This window comes from Dipteris shenzhenensis, chromosome 14 (assembly GCF_047967505.1).
Source record: "Dipteris shenzhenensis isolate YYH24624 ecotype China chromosome 14, Dip_SZ_1.0, whole genome shotgun sequence".
Classification (NCBI taxonomy): Eukaryota; Viridiplantae; Streptophyta; class Polypodiopsida; order Gleicheniales; family Dipteridaceae; genus Dipteris; species Dipteris shenzhenensis.
Window position 1 is genome coordinate 28,981,008 of NC_141609.1, and position 22,799 is coordinate 29,003,806.

Here is a 22,799-nt window from a genome sequence, read left to right on the forward strand (position 1 = left end):
GCATTTTGTGTCCTAGTGGGTGTAGTACTCAGGCATATCATTTCAAAAGAAGGCATCAAGATAGAGCCAAGAAAGATAAAAGGCATTATAGAAATGCCCAAGCCTATTTCGCAAACTTTATAGGAGATTTATATGGGATTTTTCCAAGATTGTAGCTCCCTTGTATGCATTAAGGAGATGAGGTCACATAGAGATTCATGGAAGTTATCTTAATTCTTGAAGAGAAGTGTTCGAAACGTCCTACTCGTGCATCTAACTCTGTCATTAGGGGTTTACAATAAGCCAAGGGAGCTGCTACTTCTTATACTTCTTTGTTTCCAATTGTTTTGTCTTGGTTGAATTTCATTTGTTGGTAATTCGCTCGATTTTCCACTCTCCATACGGTTCTGACCTCACGATGATAGTTTTTTTTTTTTTTGAAAACCTCAGGATGATTGTTAGGAGGCGTAAAAAGTAAACCGATTAGATAACATATTAAAAGGTACTAGAGACCAAAAGACATGTTATTTCCGATCTGCAGTCTGTTGACACATAGTTAAAAGAATGTAATTTGTTCTAATATATGACTGAATCTCTTTCTGTAATTCATTTCCGAATTCAATGTATGCTTTAAGCTTAGTCAATTCCGATCAGTAAAGATTTTTTGTAACTCAGAATCTGAAGATGTTCTGCAATACTTCTGAATTATAAGTTTTTGAGTTTTCCAACGATGCTGCAAATTTGAATACCCAATCAACTCCGACAACGCAACGGAGATCTTCTCGGAAAATTTATTCAATTTCGGTGCTGGTGGTCAATGCTGAATTAATAAAATCGGATCAAAATGTTGCTTTGATTCGGACATCCCTAGTATGAGACCACCCAACCGTGCAGAAGGGTTATGGAGACTACATGTCAGACAACTAGGGTGGGCACGAATTCGACTACAAAAGATACCAACCGAGACAACAACTTGAGCGCATAGCCCATGCTCGATGTCCGCACCAGAATCCGAAAGTAGCCACGCAATCCGATGGTACCGATCCCGTAATGAGGGAATGCAAATAGAAGCCCTCACCGGGCTTGTAACCGCTCCCATGGACACTCTGGACAGACAACGCCTAAGTTAGGAAGACTTAGTTGCAGCCGTCGGAACCATAGCACTCATCTCATGGCGAGCAAATCGGAGATTGGAATTCGACCCATTCCAAGAGCGGAACGGGAGAGCGTAGCATTTGCCCTGTTTTTGGTGTTTTCAGGCGTAATTTCAAATATTGACATATTTTTGCAATTGTGATGGATTGTGTGTAGATGGATAGAGAAGTGCACTAGGAGCTCATACTGGCTTCCTAAAAAAAGGAACAAGTGCACTAGGAGCTCATACTGGCTTTGTAAGAGGATTGCCTGTTTGTGCACACAATGCCAGTGTTGTCATGTAACACATTCGAGATTATGGGAAGATTTTTAAGGATGATTTTGAAATTCTAGATGGTGCTTCAGCCTCGTTTCACTGGTAAGTGAGTTTCAAATTTCCGTCTACATGTTTCCATGTATGTTCCTCATTATGTAGATTGAGAGGCTCAAGAGAACTTGATATTGGCACCCAATATAGCCGTGCAATTGCATGGATTTAGGAAATCTTCTAGATATGTTGGGGATAGAGGGAGGTCATGCCTAGAGCCACAAGAGGGAGATGATGGTGCTTCAGCCTCGTTTCACTGGTAAGTGAGTTTCAAATTTCCGTCTACATGTTTCCATGTATGTTCCTCATTATGTAGATTGAGAGGCTCAAGAGAACTTGATATTGGTACCCAATATAGCTGTGCAATTGCATGGATTTAAAGCTTCTAGAGATGTTGGGGATAGAGGGAGGTCATTCCTAGAGCCACACGAGGGAGATGATGTCCTTGACTGGTTACGACCCATTATTGGGCATCTCATAGTTTTTGGACTTAGAGCCTATGCTCATACACATGACAATAGCAGAAGGAAACTTGATATGAATCAACAAAAAGCGCTATGGTTGGATTTAGCGAACAAAGTAAAACATATAAAATTCTAATATTGAGAAAATCAGTGAATCCTATTAACATGAAAATATGATCTTGAGATGTAGAATTTGATGAGAATTTAGAGAGGAAAACATCTGAGAGCTAAGAAGATTAACCAAAGAAGGAAACATCTAGCAAAATGATGGTAAAAAGAAGATACTAAAGAGCGCTACCAAAACAAGAAAAAGAACAACATGAGCTAAGAAGATTAACCAAAGAAGGAAACATCTAACAAGCTTGATTTATATTTAGAAAGAGAAAGCAATCCAAGTTGAAACTACAATTTATGCTCTTATGATAACACTTATGTAAGTAGAAAGCCATGCGATCATGTCTCTCATTCAACAATGATCCACTCTTTATTAATGAGATTATGCAACCATTGCTAGCCTCATCCTCATCAAAGAGAGAAAAGATTAGTACTCGTGAATGAGGATTTTGAAGAGAATAGGTCTCCCATGATGAATCTACTTGTACATATATACACTCTAATTATGCATTTGTTAATGTTATTAGTATTAAATAATGCAATTGAATGTTCATTGACCAACCCCTTATATGAACGTACCTTTGCAAGAGAAGCAAAGAAAACATACTTCAAAAATTCTCATCAGAGAAGACAGAACACTAACCCTGGCAATTACATCAGAACATTGACCCTTTGAGGAAATTACAAAGATCCAATTTACAGAGATCCTATATTACACGATTCCCAGAATGGTAATCCTATATAAAATGGAACCATTCAGCTGCCTTTGCAACAAAATTGGGACTTCGGAGAGAGCTTTCATCTTTGAAACAGACCGATAAGGCTTTACGTTTTCAGGAAAACGTCTCAATAAACTTCTATCATATCACCAGACCTTAGCATAGGTTTTTTTGATGCCCTATTCATAGATGAATTGGACTTCTTTGAACGGAAAACACTCGTAAGCTGTTGAGCATCCGCTTTCTTGTTGTCATTTGATTCATTTTCTCCGTCCTCCTCAAAGAGGGCATCGATTTCATCAGTTTTCTCCTTGCCCCTTTTCTTCACTCTTTCTGCATCGACCCGCTCGGATTTTTTCCCTTTGCTTTTGACCTGCTGGATCTTTCTCTTGGCAATTTTGCCAATGCCTGCTTCAGCTTCCTCCAACTCTGACTCTGACTCTTCTGGCATTTGATTCTTCTTTTTGCTGCCTTTCTTAGAAACAGTTGCTTGATGTCCCTCATCAGAACTTGCCCCAACATTTGCATCCAACTTCTCCTTTACCAGCCGTTGTTTCCTCTTGTCCCCTTTATCAGCAGCCACATCATTTGTCTTCTCATCAGTTTCTTCAATGTGGTTTTCATCTTCAAGGTCTGTTTCAGTATCAGACGCTCTCACAATGTATACCTACAAATTTCAAATCGAAGCAAAAAATCAAAGTAATGAGTTCATCCAACGAGTGAAGCTTTTTTCCCTACTGGCTTCAAACTAAGACAAGTCTGATTGTGACCCAATCCAAATGTACAACTTGCTCTGCATATTCGAAGAGCCCATCTACAAAGAAAGTAAGTCACACAAGCAAAGTACAAGTTCCACAGCTTCTAACAAGCACACGACAGGGAAATCAAATTTCTGACTTGTCAAAATGAGAGAGCTTCAAACACAGTTGTATATGGGAAAGGTAGGTCAGCTCTCTCGGTACCAATGGACCAATGGACCAAGGATATATTAAAAGCACAATGCCAATTTTGCCAACCATGACTGTGGAGGAATGGTGTCATCCTGTACGGCCCCCTAATAAACAGTTAACATGGACTTGTCACTTTGTCAGCAAGAAAAGGTTAAGAGATGCCTCTAGCTTCCTTAACTAGAAGGGTTCTTGGAATTTCAAGGACCATCGAGAACCCACAAACAGTGAAAACTTCTCACTCATGCATCATTCAAGAATATCAAAATGAGCTTAGCATTCAATAGACCCGATCAGAAGTGTTTGTCACAAAGCAGCACTTACAAAAAGTTTGAAGAAAATTTTATATGACCAGGACACAGCAAGGGAGCAATAATAATGTGCTTCCCGATTGAGGTTTGCACAACCGAAGCATCATGACATCCTTGACGCACTTAATCAAATCTATCATTCTCATACACATCTAAGGAAGCTACTACACATATGGACACAACAGACCAGGAATCCAAGCAATGAAAATGTAGTAGATGGAGAAATAGTTTTACCTTGAACCTAGAGGGTTCAACCAGCTCAAAGACAAGGGCATCTCCATCAACCAACCCATGATCCAACGAGAAGCCCCGCCACCCTCCACTCAAGCCAGTTTTATTGGCAAGATATACCGTCTCCCACTCCTCGCCTTTTTCATCTTCCAAAACGATCATATCATCTCTCTTTGACAGGTGAGTTTTGCAAAACATTGATGGCAAGCCCTGAAAAAGCAAAAGCAATGTTAGAATCTAAACACGTACCAAACTTAGATTTGGATGCTCTATAAGATAGAGAAGCGAAGTGCTTGCTGAGACAAGCTCTTACCTTATACAAAGGCAAAGATTGTTGACCCACAAGATTACACCATGATCAAGATCCTACTATCTGTGCGCACACAAGCATGAATCAAACCACATACAGATATGTAGATGTAGACAGCCAGATAGGCAGCCAAAGCATGTACAAAATAAGCTCTATCACCACCAGATTGACAGCAGGGATGCTGCTCCACTGATGCCTTAAGAAGGCCTCCAGATGCTGCCCTATCTCCTGCTGAGTGTCTCTAAATAGAGGGCTTCAGTGGCTTAGGGAGGAGCCCATAAGAGAGCTTAATTATTCAGCAAGCGTTGAGCTATTTAAGCTCTGATGCTGTACCGCTGAGTGCTAGAAACTCTTGCAGAACTCTATAGATCCCAAATCGAGGGCATAAGCAAATCAGTGTTTGAGCTCCTGCGAACTCCCTCCCCTCCCTCACTCCCGTCTACCCGCCCTCGCGCTGCGTGGCCCTCACCTCCACCTCCTCCCTCACCGTCGCCTCCGCGCGGCCCTCCGCCCCCCTCTCCTCCTCCTCCACCCGTCGCCCCCCCCGCTCCGCTCCTCCCCTCTCCACTCGCCTCCCGCTTCCCCGCTCCCCTCCTCCCCTCTCCGCCCGTCCCTCCCCCCCCGCTCCACTCCTCCCCTCTCCTCTCCGCTCCTCCCCTCTCTGCACTCAGCTCCCCCACCCGCCTCCCCCCTCTCGTGTTGCGCTATACCACCCCCCCCCGCCCCCTCCTGCCCCCCCCGCTACGGCGCAACGCTGCCCCCCCTTTCTCCTCCTCCTTCCTCGCCTCTCCTCCCCACCCCCTCTCGTGCAGCACTGCCACACCTCCCCCTTCCTCTCACCCTCCCTTCCTCTCACCCTCCACTCGCCTCCCGCTTCCCCGCTCCGCTCCTCCCCTCTCCGCCCGTCGCTCCCCCCCCGCTCCACTCCTCCCCTCTCCTCTCCGCTCCTCCCCTCTCTGCACTCAGCTCCCCCACCCGCCTCCCCCCTCTCGTGTTGCGCTATACCACCCCCCCCCCCGCCCCCTCCTGCCCCCCCCCGCTACGGCGCAACGCTGCCCCCCCTTTCTCCTCCTCCTTCCTCGCCTCTCCTCCCCACCCCCTCTCGTGCAGCACTGCCACACCTCCCCCTTCCTCTCACCCTCCCTGCGCTGCGCTGCGCTGCCCCCCCCCCTTCTTTTTCCTCCTCCTTCCTCCGCCACCCGCCCCTTCGTCACCACCTCTCCCCCCCTCCCGCTTCCCCGTACCTCTCCATCCCTCCCTCTTCCCTCCCTCGCCTCCGTACCAATCCCCCCATCCTCGCCTCTTCCGTTTCCTTCTCTTTCCCCCAACTTTGGAGCGTTCGCAGTTAGTCAGTGCGGTATGGCGGCCACAAGCCCGGGACCGGTGGCCCAGACGGACCCCCCCTCCATCAGCCTATCGCGTAACACTGACAGAGCACCAAGTCTCCTTGGTGAAGCAGGCCGCCACGGACTTCTCCCAGACATCCGTTTGATGGGAAAGTCATTGGCTACTCCCCTTCACGAGCAGACATCAGGGACTAGTTGCAGTCCACCCTCTACCTTGAGGACAGCCACATTGAGGAGGTCGCACTCATGGGACGTGGTATCTTCTGGCTCAAGCTCTCCTCAGCACAGGTTGCGAGCGATATGGTCAGGCGATCCCCTACTTCTGTGGGTGGGAAGATCATTCTTGTGGTCCCATGGTATAGGGGTTTCAGTGTAGTGGTTCCCCCCTCCCGCCTCCCCGTACCTCTCCATCCCTCCCTCGCCTCCGTACCAATCCCCCCATCCTCGCCTCTTCCGTTTCCTTCTCTTTCCCCCGACTTTGGAGCGTCCGCAGTTAGTCAGTGCGGTATGGCGGCCACAAGCCCAGAACCGGTGGCCCAGACGGACCCCCCCCTCCATCAGCCTATCGCGTAACACTGACAGAGCACCAAGTCTCCTTGGTGAAGCAAGCCGCTACGGACTTCTCCCAGACATCCGTTTAAGGGAGAGTCATTGGCTACTCCCCTTCACGAGCAGACATCAGGGACTGGTTGCAGTCCACCCTCTACCTTGAGGACAGCCACATTGAGGAGGTCGCACTCATGAGACGTGGTATCTTCTGGCTCAAGCTCTCCTCAGCACAGGCTGCGAGCAATATGGTCAGGCGATCCCCTAGTTCTGTGGGTGGGAAGATCATTCTTGTGGTCCCATGGTATAGGGGTTTTAGTGTAGCGGACTTCGATGCCCGCTTTCGCATTCCTCGCCATCCAGTTACCCTCATCTTCCCAGGTCTTGCAACCGAGCTTCGCCCGATCATCAAGGACCTGGGGGCACACTTTGGCTGACCTATGCAGGACACCTACGTTGATGCGACGGCATCCCAAGGGGTGCCACGTGTCAAAGTGGCAGTCCTAGATCCGCAAAGCATCCCCTCGGAGTTCGAGATCGAGACAGACACAGGTGTGGTGACGCAGCGCATTCTGATCACTGGTCACCCAAATCAATGTCTGAGATGCCATGGCTTCGAGCACCAGGCACGCTCCTGCCCTCGCTTCACGGGTACAGTACCTCAGAAGGCCCCTATTCAGGCAACTCAGGATCCCCCCCACCAGTTAGTGACACCCCCTCCCGAAGGGGAAGGCTGGACGAAGGTCAAAAGAAATCACTGTCTGAGATGCCATGGCTTCAAGCACCAGGCGCGCTCGTGTCCTCGCTTCACGGGTACAGAACCTCAGAAGGCCCCTATTCAAGCAACTCAGGATCCCCCCCTCCAGTTAGCGACACCCCCTCCTGAAGGAGAAGGCTGGACGGAGGTCAAAAGAAAACGGAAGGGAAACAAAGCAAGACCAAAAAAGCCTTCCCATCTACAGCAAGAGCCCCCCCCTGTGGTCACTACTCATCAGCAGCCTGCTAAGGGGAAGGAGAAAGGCAAGGAGAAGATCAGCCAGCCTCCCCCTCATCCTTCACCCCGCCCTCCTTCCCCTCCCCCCCACCAGTTAGCGACACCCCCTCCCGAAGGGGAAGGCTGGACGGAGGTCAAAAGAAAACGGAAGGGAAACAAAGCAAGACCAAAAAAGCCTTCCCATTTACAACAAGAGCCCCCCCCTGTGGTCACTACTCATCAGCAGCCCGATAAGGGGAAGGAGAAAGGGAAGGAGAAGATCAGCCAGCCTCCCCCTCATCCTTCAACCCGCCCTCCTTCCCCTCCCCCCTCCTCCTCGGTCCCCCAATCCCCCACGCCTCCAGGATCCCCCCCAGCACCGATGGTTTCCGCTCCACTCTCTTCCTCAAGCATGATCCAGAGGGAACCCCCCTCTCCGCCTGAGCCACCTGTAGCCCCGAAGCCAACACAGACCTCTCCCGCGCCTATCCCTCCTGGTCCGACAGAGGGGAGAGGCCCTTCCCCACAGAAGGCCAGCACCCCTCTCTCTGGTTCAGACTCCTCATCCTCCTCCCCACGCCCAAGGGCTGCTCCTAGAGCTCTATTTTTGGAGTTTTATCGAGCAGGACCTTGGGATTATCTGGATGTAGCTAGTATTGGCTCCTTCCCTACATGCCTAGACATCATCAGCATCTTCTTCCTCCGCAAGGGGACGGAGGGAAAGGTGTCCGTCCTTGCCCCTCACGATGGTCCTAGCTATTCCTTCACTATCTCCAGTGAAGGGAATGAGCAATGGACGAATGAAAATGTTTGGGAGACCATACGAGATCAATCCCAGGAGCAAGTGCAGGACTGGATCGGTAGCAGAGCAACGGAGCTTCTTCAGCAGCAGTGGAAGGAGGGTGACGTCCGTCTGAGATGGCGCCACAGCGCCAAACATTTCCGCCTCTCGGTCATTATTCGGCCACCTCTGGAGTGGGTCTACGCGGAAGAGCTCCGCCCATGGAGGACCTCAGAGGTAGCAGGCTTCTACAGTATTTCCCTGGCAGAGGCGTCGAGCTGGTTAGAGAGAGCCTACCACCACGGGACGAAGGGCCTCTCCCCTCTGTTGAAGGTTTTAGAGCATGGGTCCGATGATCCGGCCTCTCCTTCAAAACCCTCACAGAAGCGCCTTCGTCTGCACACTGGACATCCTCCGACCACCTCGACATCGACCGCAAGCAGACAACTGTTTGTGGCCCACCTTCCCTCCTCATAAGTATACCCATTATCTCTTGGAACGTCAATGGGTTCCACTCATCAGGAACCCGCGGCCCCAGGAAGATGGTGCTCAGACAGGAGCTCCAACCAGCCTTGGTGGGAAGGGTAGATGTGCTCCTATTGTAGGAACACAAGCTTTCGGCTTCTCAGACCAATATTTGTGGGAAGGTCCTCATAGGACGCTCCCACACCTACTGGGAACCTTCGATTGGCGAGCAGGGGAGGAGCGGGGGTGTCTGTACCTCCATCGACGCTTCTCTAGTTTAGCATGTATGTGGTTTTGGCACTCTGATCCCAGGACGTGCGCTTTGGGTGGGCTTGAATATTGAGGGATCCCGTATCGGCATCCTCAATATCTATGCCCCGACCGATCTCAGACGGAGAGCCGCTTTTTGGAGATCCTTGACAGACTTGTTGCCAAAGATGGATTCTTGGATTGTAGGAGGGGACTTCAACAACCTTGAGACCCTAGAGGATCAGCAAGGACGGGGCCCATAGTTCCTCGGTATAGCTCAAGCAGAGCAGGCAGATTGGGACTCCTTCCTATTCGCAGAGGGAGGTCGAGACAGCTGGAGGGAGCCTTCCTTTCGCAAATGGATAGGGAGTCTGGACTTCTCTTGGGGTTACAAGAGGGAGGGAGGCAGACTTCTGGAGCGGCTAGACCGTTTCTATGTCAACGATTGGGCGCTTGGCAGAGGTGGAGAGTCAGGAGTGGTTCCAGGGACGACACTCTCAGACCATGCCCCAGTCATCCTAGTCCTGGACTCAGCCTCTCACTCCTCACCTCCACGCTCATGCCGGATTCGAGACTCCATCTACTTCAGAGCAGCGGTTCACAGCAGGATAGTGGACCTGTGGGAGCAAGATTGGGACCCCACCGGGGATATGGCAGCATAGGTAGCTCAGGCACTTGCTGAGTCTAGCCTCATCTGTCAGCAGGAGGCGATTCAGGTTAGGCAGCAGTGTTGGGCGAAGGAGAGGGGTCTCAGACGAGATCTCGCTTCGATTCAGCGGATGCAACAGTCTTCTCCAGGCTCTGAGGAGCTCAAACACCAGGAGGTTCATGCCCGAGCCATGCTAGAGGAGATCACCCAACGTCGCTCAGAGTTCTCGTTTCATGCTTCCAAGTCCTTCTGGGCTAGGAAAGGCGACAGGATGTGCAGAAAGTTCTTCAGGACTCATGGACAGAGGTCAACAGGGGAACAGCTCCGTTCTCTTAGAGCGCAGGATGGTAGTGTCAGGACAGATCCAGACGAGGTCCGAGACTTGGCGACAAATTTCTACAAATCATTGTTCCAACAAGGGTCCCCAGACCCTCGTGGCCGCCTATACCGGGAGGAGGTGTGGAGGTCTACACCGCGGCTCGTGCAGCCTAGCATGAGTGACTCCCTTCTCGCCCCTTTCACCGTGGCGGAGATGCAGGATGCGGTGAGCGCTATTGATGGGCAAAAATGCCCAGGTGAGGATGGCCTCTCCAGAGCTTTTCTTCACCACCTTTTGGGAGCAGATCCACCGGCCCTTGCTCACAGCCTTCCAGCATATCTTCTCCAGCGGACAGATGCCAGAGAGCCTTGCGACAGGCTTGATATGCCTCATCCCCAAAGGGGGGGACCGTCAGGAGATCAAACAGTGGCGCCCTATCACCCTCCTCCCGACCGCCTACAAAATCCTCGCCAAGATGATCAGTAGCCGCATCCGCCCCTGCTACACGACTTGATCCATGACACTCAGACTGGTTTTGTCCAAGATCGCAGGATTTTAGACAACATCTTCACTTTCTCAGAGGCGACGGAGTGGGCCCAGCACAGTGGCCAACACCTTGCCATACTCCTTCTTGACTTTGAGAAGGCGTACGACAGGGTAGACTGGTCCTTCTTGGAAGGTACACTCTCTCGATTCGGTTTCCCGGACGAGTGGATCAGAGGTATTGCTAGCCTCTACAGGTCGGCCTCCAGCCGGGTTATCATCAACGGCAGGATGGGGGAGAGATTCACCCTCGAGCGCTCGGTGCATCAGGGCTGTCCGCTAGCGCCCTACCTCTTCCTATTTTTTGCGGAGGCCATGACCCACTTCCTACGAGCCCGTACCACTGGTCTTCGAGGGATGCGTCTCCCTATTCGAGACGATGCAGAACTTCCGGACTCCGAGTATGCAAACGACACAGCCCTATATGTGCAGGATGATATCGAGTCACTGGAGCAAGTGAGACTGTCCCTAGAGGTTTTTTGCCTTGCCGCTGGGGCGAAAATCAACTGGCATAAGTCAGTTGGTTTTCTTACGGATCCGAGAGCCAACTCACAATGGGGTATTTTCCTAGGGTTTCGCTGGATCCCTAGAGGACAGACGACACGTTACCTAGGATTCCAGGTAGGCCTGGACATCACACCGGCTCAACAGTTCTTGCCGGTCCTAGCCTCGGACGGAAGCTAGCTTTCTGGAGCACGGCTCGACTATCCTTGGCAAGCAGGGCCCTTGTGGTCAACCAAGTCCTTCTTGCCACTACTTGGTATGGGGCCTCTTGCTGGTGTTTCTCGAGATCATGTGTAGCCCAGTTGAGGAGATTGGTGCGGAACTTCCTCTGGTCTGGTTCAAATGGTTCCGGCACCACCAGAGCCAGGGTCGCTTGGCAAACGGTCATTCTCCCCTAGACAGAGGGCGGCCTTGGCATCATAGATCTAGAACTGCAGAGTCAGGCACTACTTGGCAAGTTAGTCATCCGCGGTCTGACCCCAGGAGGGCAAACGTGGAAGCTCTTGCTTCAGCATGGTCTCAGCGCGTGTACCCCACAGAGAGGGGGTGATTGGCAACCATCTATCCGATGGATCTTCACTTCTGTCCCTTTGACTCAGCCCCGTTCCCCCTTCCTCCGTAGCCTCGTCTCGATCTGGAGGAAGTTGCGACACAACCTCTCCCAGGTTCCCCCTAGCTGTCGAGAGGAGATAGACAGACAGTCCCTGATCTGGAGCAGCCTGGTGACAAATGATACACGTCGCCAGCTTGGAGAGAGATCCCATATCCCTTGGGCGCTCTGGGCACGTGGGCCCGCATGCTCCGGATTTGGAGGGACGTCTACAACCAACTGAGCCCAGGCGAGCTGGCAGCAGCAGTAGGTACGGCACGTGGGATCCAAGCTCGGCGAGCGGAGATCGATGCTACCATTCCTTTAAGTTGGACGATTCCCATGGTCACCAGACAGCTCTTCCTGAGAGATGAGAGGTGGCTAGGACGGTTCACTCCACGAGGCATTCCTTTGGTGGTTGCAGGCCTTTTCTCGGACTCCTCGATCCACTTCTTCTCCGTCGCCGATGATAGCCGCCTACAGAGCAGAGAGACCGTGATCGACCCCCAGCTTCCCTGGCAACGCCTTCGCATCGTAGGGCTGCAAGGGAAAACGTGGCATATAGACCCCCTGATTATGCAAGACCAAGACTGGAGACTCTGGATATGGGAGGGCCGTTCCTTGACAGAGCAGAGAGACCGTGATCGACCCCCAGCTTCCCTGGCAGCGCCTTCGCATCGTAGGGCTGCAAGGGAAAACGTGGCATATAGACCCCCTGATTATGCAAGACCAGGACTGGAGACTCTGGATATGGGAGGGCCGTTCCTTGACAGAGGTGGAGTGGGACCTAGGGGAGTGGCGCTGGCCACCATTGGAGACCTCAGAGAACCCTACCCCCTTCTTCTCTTACAGTGCGCGTACTGGTAGGCGTGCTCTTGGGGCTCTCCAGCGCGGGCTACCCACACAGGCACATAGTTGGTATGCCCAGGGGATATCTCTGGTCTTTCTTCGCACTTTTTGGAAGACTCTTTGGGCTAGCTGGCGGCCGAGGAAGATCTCTTACATTCTTTGGATGCTAGCACACAAGGGGGGCTACCAGTTGGCACCTGGCTGAGGCAGATGGGGCAGGAGGGGCACTGCCAGATGTGTTTTCAGGAGTCGTCGTCCCTGAAGCACTGCCTTTGGAGCTGCTCGCATGCGCAGACAGTTTGGAAGGGAATCATGGGGATCTTAGCGAGGGCTGCACCCGAGCTAGGACCGATCACTTGGAGAGCCGTTTGCTGGTGCAGCACTAAGTGGTGCAGCACTAAGATGGGACATCACTTGGCTTATGAGTTCTCTAGGCAAGATCCCGTCTTCTTCATCACGCAGGCCACCTGGGCATACATGGACAGATTCCCTTGGCATCTGACAGAGACAGATGCAAGAGCGATGACTCGGCACCCAGTTTGGGAGATCATAGGGAGCATTACAGACTGGCATATCTGGACTTGCAGATGCGCGCAGACCGTACGAGATCAGGCTTCTTATGCTACCCAAACCCTAGCAGACATTTGGAGCACGATCATTCACACACTCAAGGGTCAGTGGGATCAGATTCGGGGGGAGTCCCGAGCAGGGAATGAAAAGAGATGGCGCTTCCTTCGCGACTGGGACCACCGAGAGTTGTTCTTCAAGCACTCTGCTCAGAGTCTTCAGTGACATTACGCCCCCCCACAGTGGCTGTTTGTCCACTCTCCGATGATTACGCCCTGAGAGGCTTGCAATTAGCATTTTGGCTCCTCGGTTTGTGATGGCAGCCCGCTAGGCCCTCTTGTACTCTCGCTTTCAAGTAATATAACTAGCACTACTTTTTGCCCAAATCAAGGGCATAAGGACCTCCTTATATAGGAGGCCCTAGAGCCTAACCAACACTGAAATCTGGGCCAACTCAACCCTAAGTGGGGCCTGATGATTAGGACCTGTGCACCCTCAAAAACTTGAGGCAGACTGCTTGGTGGGGTCGACCTGATCTGACCGTCCCAACCTTGTTCAGACCCCAAACTGGGACTGCCACCTGGCCAACCATGCTGGCTGGGGTTCTACATCAAAACCCTATGTCTGGCCCCATTTGCTGGACTTCTGGCCCAAGCGCCCTTATTTAGGTTAGGCCACGTTCTACCAGCCTGGATATCCAACCCTTGCAGCTATGGACAGCAGTGCTGGCTGGGGTTCTACATCAAAACCCTATGTCTGGCCCCATTTGCTGGACTTCTGGCCCAAGCGCCCTTATTTAGGTTAGGCCACGTTCTACCAGCCTGGATATCCAACCCTTGCAGCTATGGACAGCTAAGTGTAGGCATGATATCATGGCAGAACTTGGCCCTGATCAAGAGGGCGCACAGGCCTTTCCCTCCTCTCCATGAGGCCCCCAGGTGTCACTCCCCTATCTATTAAGGGGAGTGACACCTGGTGAAATATATATACAAGCTTATAAATTTAACTTTTTTGTATAAAGAAGCGAAAGAACGAAGGAAATAGAAAAAGGACAAAGAAACAAGTGGAGTCTATAAGAAACCCATCAAACAAAATTAAGAGTAAACAAGATGAACAAAAATAAGTGCAACTTGGCAAGCAAAGCTACGCTTATGTTCACATCAATCTTATATATTAAACTGTTTTGTATAAAACAAGTGGAAGAACAAAGGAAAGAGAAAAAGGACAAAGAAACAAGGGGGGCCTATAAGAGACATCAAACAAAATTAAGCTAAACAAGAAAAACAAAAAAACAAGTGTAACTTACCAAGCAAAGCTCTATTGTTCACATCAGTACTCAAGTATAAGCTGCCCTCTCCTCGTTTTCATAATGAACTTGTAAATTCAGCGAATGATAGACATGAAGAATTCTATTCGAAGTTTGGTCTTGTTGCAAAGCATATTCATGTTCATATCATGAAGAATTCTATTCGTAGCTTGGTCTTGTTGCAAAGCATATTCAAAACCTTGTTCTATAATCTTTTGGAACCAACATGGCAAGAAGAGAGAAGGACAGAAAGGGGACTGTAAGAGACATCATACAAAAATAAGAGAGAACGATAAAAACAAAATTTAAAGCATCTTAGTAAGAAAAGCTATTCTTATTAGTACCAAAGCTATATATATGCTGCCATTTGGGTTTCAAAACGCTTTGGAACAAGACCAAATACAAAGAGCATTACAAGAATGCAAGGAATGCAGACATCAACTTGCATCATCAAGGTGTCTATTATTGACTATTCTGGTAAGGATAGTCAATAATAGAAATATCCAGCAATTAATAAATCACCAAAGGCCCCACTCCACTCGCTAAGAAATTTGGGTGCTACTCAATTATTACCGATTCCAAGGAGATCATGTTAAAGCCTATTCTATTTGAAGACTTCAGACTTGCATCATCAATGTGTATATTATTGACTATTCTGGTAAGGATAGTCAATAATAGAAATATACAACAATTAATAAATCACCAAAGGCCCCACTCCACTCGCTAAGAAATTTGGGTGGTTTCTTTGAAATAAAAATAAAAAATTTTGGGTGCTACTCAATTATTACCAATTCCAAGGAGATCATGTTAAGCCTATTCTATTTACTTCCTCTTCTTTGCTTGCATGGTTCTTTGGTAACTAGTACTAAAGGAATCTACATTCAACAGCAAATTTCATCCTTTAGATGATGGATTTCGTATCCAAGTAAAGGAGGTCATGCTGATGCCTCTTAAGACTTCCGCTCACAAATCCAACCAAACTTTTTCCATAGCTCACGCATATAAATAACTTTTTGGAGGTATCCACCTTTTAAACTCAATTTGCAGCGCTATACTAGTACTATAACACTGTGCAAACTTTTTCAATGAAATTATCTATTTTAATCTAAGTTGATCATTCTAGCAGCTTACTGTTGGCTGCTTTAGTTTAAGGTTCAAGCATTTCGACGTCTTAAATCCAATTTACACCATTAGATCACTACTAGCTTACCATTAGACTCTAGTTGGAGCTTACCGTAGGTCTTGCTGCCTTCTCCTTGGGTTTCCCTCAACAGATCTGGGCTCATTTGGGCTTTGAAACTCCGTCTTTAGCAAAAGTTCTTATGGCGAGTTTTGCTTAGGGTTCTTTGTTTTGGCTAATCTTTGCTTATCGACATATTGCTCTTGCCGCTTGTAGATGATATCTGTCCTTGAGCGAGTTTATGTCCCATTTGTTCTGGCATTGCCCAGAGTCCCATGATTTCTTACTTTTGTTACAGCAACGGCTTCAGGCTCATTTCCCGAATGCTTCTTTTGACAAGCTGTTTTGGTTGTTTGATTTTGATCCCGTCAAGCAAGGATTTGATCTTTCTACTCGGTTTGTTATTGGGCTCTGGACCCTATGGAAGGACCGCAACCATCAGGTCTTTGGTAATCCATCTTACTAATTCCGACCATCTCTATGATTGTATACATGCACGTGATATAGATTATCTTGCCTCCTTGTCATATAAGAGCTTTTCTTATCCTTGTAACTAGCTGTTCCTCTCTTTGGGACACTGTTTCTTGTAGTAAAATTATAAATGGATTTCACCCCCTAAAAAAGTGTGCAATGTATATGTGTTTATCAATTCGTCTCCAAATTTGCTTCCCTTTGCATCATTTCTCCAAGTATTTCTAGCTTTTTGGGGAGATCTCTTGCTGAGTATGCCCACTTGTTTTCCTGGGTTCGAGTTACTGCACTCTAGCCCCTTTGGCATGACAAAAACCATCGTATCTTTTCTACTACCCTCTTGTATACATATGCAATTTTCAAGCATTCCTTGCATACATAAATCCCTACATGATCCAATCATGTAAGCGACATTTCTCTACATCTCTTGGAAGTGTTTTACCATTTTTTTAAAACTGCTCCTACTAATAATGGTAGCAACTGTACACTTCATTATTTAAGTCAATGTGTATATACATATATAAGTGCATACGCATGGGTGCATGTGCATGTGTGTAAAATATTATGTTCACTAGAAGGCATCTTCCACATCGTTGTTAAGCCACTCAACAAGAGTGGGGCTATTTTGCTTGGTAATGCTTGCAAAACTAGGAGAGAAGAATGGAAAAAAATCAGAGCACATGCGGTATGATCCATATGGATAGCCAAAAAAATTTCTTTTTCAATGATGCTAATGCTGATCCTGAAGTTTCTTTTTCATTTAGTTTAACGGAGCTTGAGGAAAGAGAATGGTGACACATGATGTCCCTAGAAGAAGCATGAGGTATTTTTTATGCATGGGTTTTGGTTGCCTACTGGATGCTCCTACTGATTGCTTATCCATCCTCCGAGTACCTACATGGGTTTTGCTCTCAAGTTAGCAAGATCATGTGTACCTATAAGTACTTGATGCTGAAGTTTTATGTATAGCTGGCTCTTAAGACCTGAAATATTTTCTTTAAAATGTACATATACTAAATAATTTTTGTATATGTAAATTATCTAAACAAGTTCTATTTATTTATTGCACACATACGTGTGTGTGTGTGGGGGGGGGGGGGAGGGGGGGGGGGGGGGGGTATCAATGCCTTCTCTGTATAAAGTGTTGTTACCTCCGTCTTGGGTTTCTAACAAAGCCAATTCTATTTGGCATATAGATTGCCCATCAAAGTGGTGGAGAAAGCGGCTGCGTCTCCTTTGGCATTATAAAGCCCCTCTTCGGCAACAAGTTTTCCTCTGGCGAGTCCTACTTGGCGCATTTTTCCATCTGGGCAGTTACTTGCACATAGACATATTGCCTCGGCTGTTTGCCACCGATGTCTACATTCTGCTGAATATGTGCCTCACATTTTCTAGCACTGTTACATACTTGTGATTTCCTCACTCTCATTTGTCAGGGGCTTCGAGTGAGATTTCCTACTGTTACTTTTGGCAGGTTCATAGTTGCCAGTCGAAACAGAAACGGAGTTTCCAGCTCCCGCCAAAACGGAATCGGAAGAAACAACAATATGATACGATTTATGTATAAACATTTATTTTTTACACGTAATATAATTATCAATAGAGTGCAAATCATACATAATACAATTATCTATACTTGAAGCATCATGCATGCTTCTATGATTCTAAATTCCTATGATGATTGATCTATCTCGTATCATCTATTATCCATGAATGATGCTTCAACAATCAACATGTGTCATCATTCATGAACTAAGTTCTAAGTTCCAAGTTCCAAGTTCTAACAAGTTTGAAGTTATCACAATCCGAAGTTTGAAAGGGAGGATGGAGACGTGAGAGGGAGGATGGAGAGGTGAGAAAGAATGGAGAGGTAGGAGGATGGGGAGGTAAAAGAGGATGGAGAGGTAGAAGGAGTCGGAGGAGGATGAGAGGTAGAAGGAGGATGGAGAGGTAAGAGACGAGAGGTAGTGGAGGGATGGAGAGCACGCTGAGGATGGAGAGCAACTGCCAGCCTACAGGATGGAGAGGATGGAGAGCAGGCTGCAGCCTATAGGGTGGAGAGCAACCTGTTGAATGGAGGGATGGAGAGGAGAGCAGGCTGCAGGTGCCAAGGCCCAAGAATCAAAGATGGAGAAGTTTGAAAGCGAGGATGGAGAGGTGAGAGGGAGGATGGAGAGGTGAGAAAGACTGGAGAGGTAGGAGGATGGGGAGGAAAAAGAGGATGGAGAGGTAGAAGGAGTCGGAGGAGGATGAGAGGTACAAGGAGGATGGAGAGGTAAGAGACGAGAGGTAGTGGAGGGATGGAGAGCAGGCTGAGGATGGAGAGCAACTGCCAACCTGCAGGATGGAGAGCAGGCTGCAACCTATAGGATGGAGAGCAACCTGCTGAATGGAGGGATGGAGAGGAGAGCAGGCTGCAGGTGCCAAGGCCCAAGAATCAAAGATGGAGAGGCTGGAGAGCAACAGCACAGGAGGTAGCGGAAACAATGACATGAGGATGGAGAGGTAAGAGACGAGAGGTAGTGGAGGGATGGAGAGCAGGCTGAGGATGGAGAGCAACTGCCAACCTGCAGGATGGAGAGCAGGCTGCAACCTATAGGGTGGAGAGCAACCTGCTGAATGGAGAGATGGAGAGGAGAGCAAGCTGCAGGTGCCAAGGCCCAAGAATCAAAGATGGAGAGGCTGGAGAGCAACAGCACAGGAGGTGGCGGAAACAATGACATGAGGCAACGAATCGGCGAAAAATGTTTTAATTAAAAGAGGACAAAAAACAATTTCATCAAAAGAGAGCCAACCACCCCCAACAAAACAACCCCCCCCCCCCCCCCTTTTACGCAAAGCCACCCAACAAACAAACCCACACCCATCACAAAAAAAAAAAAAAAAAAAAAAGATATTACGAAACGCCGTTTTCGTTTCGCCATTTTCATTTCCTGGCAAGAAACGGCCGTATCATGCAACTATGGGCAGGTTCCTCTGGTTATTTGGTCTTCATCCAACTAGACAGGGTTTTGCCACCAATGTCTACATTCTGCTGAATCTGTGCCTCACATTTTATGGCATTGTCCATATACTTGTGATTTCCTCGCTCTCATTTGTCAGGGGCTTCGAGTGAGATGTCCTACTATTACTTTTGGCAGGTTCCTCTGATTATTTGGTCTTCATCCAGCTAGACAAGGTTTTGATTTGTTTTCTGTTTGGGTGCGCTACTAGGCACTTTGGACTCTATGGATGAACAGAAATCATAGAATAGAGTCTTTCGTGATCCTACTTTTCCATTTTTTATTTTTTTCAAACAATCTCTGCGGCAATCGTTTTATGATTGCTTTCATAATGTATATATGGCTTATACTAAGATTTTCAGTTGAGTTATGAATGTAATTATTTCACAACAATAAAATATTTTTCTCACCAAAAAAAAAAAAAGTGTGTGTGTGTGTACTTTGAGTAGTAGTTGTTTCTCTTTGATGCTAATGCTGATCCTAAAGTTTCTTTCAGAGCTTGAGGAAACAGAATAGTGACACGTATTTTTGAAGATAATCTATGCATGGGTTTTGGTTGCCTACTGGATGCTCCAATTGACTGCTTATCCATCTTCCGAGTACCTACATGGGTTTTGCTCACATTAGCAAGATCATGTGTGATGCTGAAGTTTTATGTACAGCTGGCCATACTTCTTAATGATAGGTTTTTTTTTAAATGTGAGTGTGAGCATGTGTGATTTCTTAGGTCTCCTTGGGCAGTGTTTGAGAGCTAGATTCCTAATGCTACCTTTGGGAAGTTCTTTGGCTTTTTGGGATTCAGCCACCCAAACAAGAGTTTCACTTATTTTCTACTTGGGTTCAATACTGGGCACTCTGGACTCTATGGAAGGATAGAAATCATAGTCTTTCGTGATCCTACTTTCTCCTTTTTTAGGCGCTCCTTGCAGCAATCTCTCTTTGATTGTTTGCAAACTCATTACATAGACTCTGATTTCCTGCTGATGTACTTTGGCACATCCCATTTAGCAAGATCATGTATGATGCTGAAGTTTTATGTATAGCTGGCTCGTAAGACCTAAACTATTTCCTTTAAAATATACAAATTTTTTGTATAGGTAAATTATCTAAACCTGTTCTATTTATTTATTGCACATACGTGTGTGTGTGTGTGTGTGTTTACCTGAGTAGTAGCTATTTCTCTTTGGCTTTTTGGGATACAGCCACCCAAACAAGAGTTTCACTTATTTTTTACTTGGGTTCAATATTGGACACTCTGGACTCTATGGAAGGAGAGAAATCATAGTCTTTTGTGATCCTACTTTCTCCTTTTTTAGGCGCTCCTTGCAGCAATCTTTCTTTGATTGTTTGCAAACTCATTAGACTCTGATCTATACTTGTCATATAGTGAGATTTCCTGCTGATGTACTTTGGCACATCCCATTTTGGGATAGCTACTAGTCTCAAATATTCCCCCGACCCCCCAAAAAAAAAAGTGTGTAAAGAGAAAAACATGCCCTTTTACATAATAGTTTACCCCTTCCCATATAGCGAATTGAGAGAGAGAGAGAGAGAGAGAAGAGAACCCACCCGCCGATTATTTGAGATGTCTTTTGGCACATCCCACTTTGGGATAGCTACTAGTCTCAAATATTCCCCCGTCCCCCCCCCCCCCACCCCCAAAAAAAAAAGTGTGTAGAGAGAAAAAAATGCCCTTATACATAATAGTTTACCCCTTCCCATATAGCGAATTGAGAGAGAGAGAGAGAAGAGAACCCACCCGCCGATTATATGAGATTACAACGTAGGTTTGACATAACAAGTATAGTTGGAAGGGATTCGGCTTTATTAGCAGCTTCCATTCTGAAACGGAACCTGATGTTGCCTAGATGGCTCTCCAATCCAAAGATTGCAAATGTAGTGAATCGAGAGAGAGAGAGCGCGCGCAAAACTCACGATCCAACATCAAATGACCAGATGCAGTTTTTAACCTCACAGTAAAAGCAAACGGTATTCCTTACCAGCCAGAACCCCCCGGTAACATGAGATTGCAACATAGGCTTGACAAAAGAAGCATTGCTCGATGGGAGCGCTTTCATAAGGGATTCGGCTTTGTTAGCAGCTTCCATTCTTGCTTCATCAGAAGCGTACTTCCTAGCAAAAAGGCTTGATCGTGCATAGCTGCGAGCACCATCAACATTCTCAAAACGTGCTCTGCAATCAAACACAATTAAACTAGTTTTCCACACCAAAGAGCTGCGACTTTGAAGAAAAACATGAAGTGGGTACCATATGTGAGCGGTAATACCTTCTGCGGCCTAGCGAGAGACTGACCTCAACCTGCAAATTACAAATTTATATGAGAATTTTCAATACAGGACCATTTCAATTTCTGTAGAACGATCGGGCTGCAAGTCTGTGAGTAACATGAATACCTCACGATAGTCAGGCTGTGGATTGCTCGCAACACGGGATGAACGCCTTAGCTCAATTAAAACTGTTTCTTTTTGAGCTCGTGGTCTTACTTGTCGAGTCTGTAAGAGTCAATTACTCAGCTTGGACAAGGGAAGAAAAGCTTTGAACAGCCCTCAAACGTTCTGTTCACCTCTAAAAGGAAAAACAAATAGGCATCTCCTACGAGATCATATGCTACTTACAGCTGGCGACTTCGAAGGAGTGAAACCGCTTGCCAAGGTTTTTGAAAGGTCCGTCAATCCAAGTTCCTGCCACATACACGGTTCAGGACTACCTCGTGAAAATGCTTGCTAGTTTCGAGTCCTTGACACTGAACCCATGAACTCGATGTTGCAGGTTGAGGTTTACCTGCATGCGCTTCTTGTTCTCCTCCAGTCGTTGTTTCCTAATGTCCTCATACGACTGGTGATTGTCCGTATCCATCACTGACTGCAAAAGCTCCTATGAAACGAAAAGCAGCGTATCAGACTGAAAGAAGTACTGATGTCCTTAGCAGAGAGAGAAGGAAACAAGCATTATATCACCATCTGCATTCGGGCTAACTTATGACATCAGCACCATCGACGACAACTTCAGAGCATGGTACCCATGAAGTACGGAATGAAATCAAGAAAGCCAAATTAGCTAAATCGAAAATAGCGATTTATGAGACTTTGCACAGGACAAACGAGCGACAAGGGAGACTGGCTCGCCCACTTCCCCCCCAAAAACTATCAAGACTTTATAAAAACAGTGCGCCCAAACTGAGTTTGAGAGCGTTGTTTCGAGTCTCCGGTTGAATCTGTTGAGGATCATGAACCCGAAGTTCAAGTGCAACCAAGTGCGTGCGTGAAGAGCAAGCCCGGCAGGCTACGCGAGTGGACGGGAGATCGCCATGGAGACGTCAGTTTTGATCACTAATGTCAGGAACGTCTGGGATTTTCTCGCCAACAAAAGATGCGAGTTCCGAGCGTCAAAACAAGCAAGCGGAGGGTAGTGGAAGAAAGAAAAGAAAGAGAAGTGTGAGGAGAGGGGGGAAGGATGACTGACGAGGGAGAGGGTGAGCTGCAAGGGAACGGGAGCGGGAGCTGGAGGTGGATGAAGCCGCAGAAGAAGAAGAAGAAGAAGAAGGAGAAGAAGAAGAAGATGAAGAAAATGAAGAAGCGATTGGCGGGAAACTCCCAAACAACGGTAAACCCCCCAAACGGTCACCTCCCCTTCTCACCCCGTCATCGTTCAGAAATACAGACAGAATGAACCTCCGTTGACGGAAATACAGACAGAATGAACCTCCGTTGACGGACGAAAATTTTGTACCGCAGGTTGCTCCCGACTACCGCCGGTCACCTGCGGGCCTCCCTAGGTCTTTTCCCTAACACCTTCTCCCATTCTCGTCCCCTCCTCACCATCGCCTCTCGAATACCTGGCGGTGCCTTCACACGCCCCTCTGGTTGTCAGCTTTCACCTTGTCCACATGTCTTACTCAAATC

General features: G+C 47.7%; 1 protein-coding gene across 4 annotated transcripts; it reads right to left on the bottom strand.

Moving 5' to 3' along the window:
• Positions 1-2,656: 2,656 nt before the first annotated feature.
• LOC147894437 (B3 domain-containing protein At3g19184-like) lies at positions 2,657-22,449 on the bottom strand. 4 transcript variants are annotated; one of them, XM_087384869.1, is made up of 8 exons: positions 22,360-22,449; positions 21,679-21,759; positions 21,513-21,578; positions 21,291-21,389; positions 21,164-21,195; positions 20,877-21,069; positions 4,231-4,437; positions 2,657-3,405 (listed from the first exon to the last, which is right to left on the bottom strand). In XM_087384869.1, exons 2-8 carry the CDS (start codon positions 21,751-21,753, stop codon positions 2,866-2,868), a joined length of 1,212 nt encoding a protein of 403 aa, XP_087240995.1. In that variant the 5' UTR covers positions 21,754-21,759; positions 22,360-22,449; the 3' UTR covers positions 2,657-2,865. The 4 variants fall into 4 exon arrangements, with proteins under 4 accessions (XP_087240995.1, XP_087240994.1, XP_087240993.1 ...); XM_087384868.1 differs by having other exon boundaries at positions 21,679-21,798; XM_087384867.1 differs by having other exon boundaries at positions 21,679-21,771; positions 22,360-22,448.
• Between the last annotated feature and the right edge of the window lie 350 nt (positions 22,450-22,799).

Coding starts and splice junctions, on each gene's coding strand:
- LOC147894437 (XM_087384869.1), bottom strand. CDS start 21,753: ATGGATACGGACAATCACCAGTCGTATGAGGACATTAGGAAACAACGA. Junction 21,390..21,512: donor CTCCTTCGAAGTCGCCAGCT/GTAAGTAGCATA, acceptor TGACTCTTACAG/ACTCGACAAGTAAGACCACG. Junction 21,070..21,163: donor CTCTCGCTAGGCCGCAGAAG/GTATTACCGCTC, acceptor GTTTGATTGCAG/AGCACGTTTTGAGAATGTTG.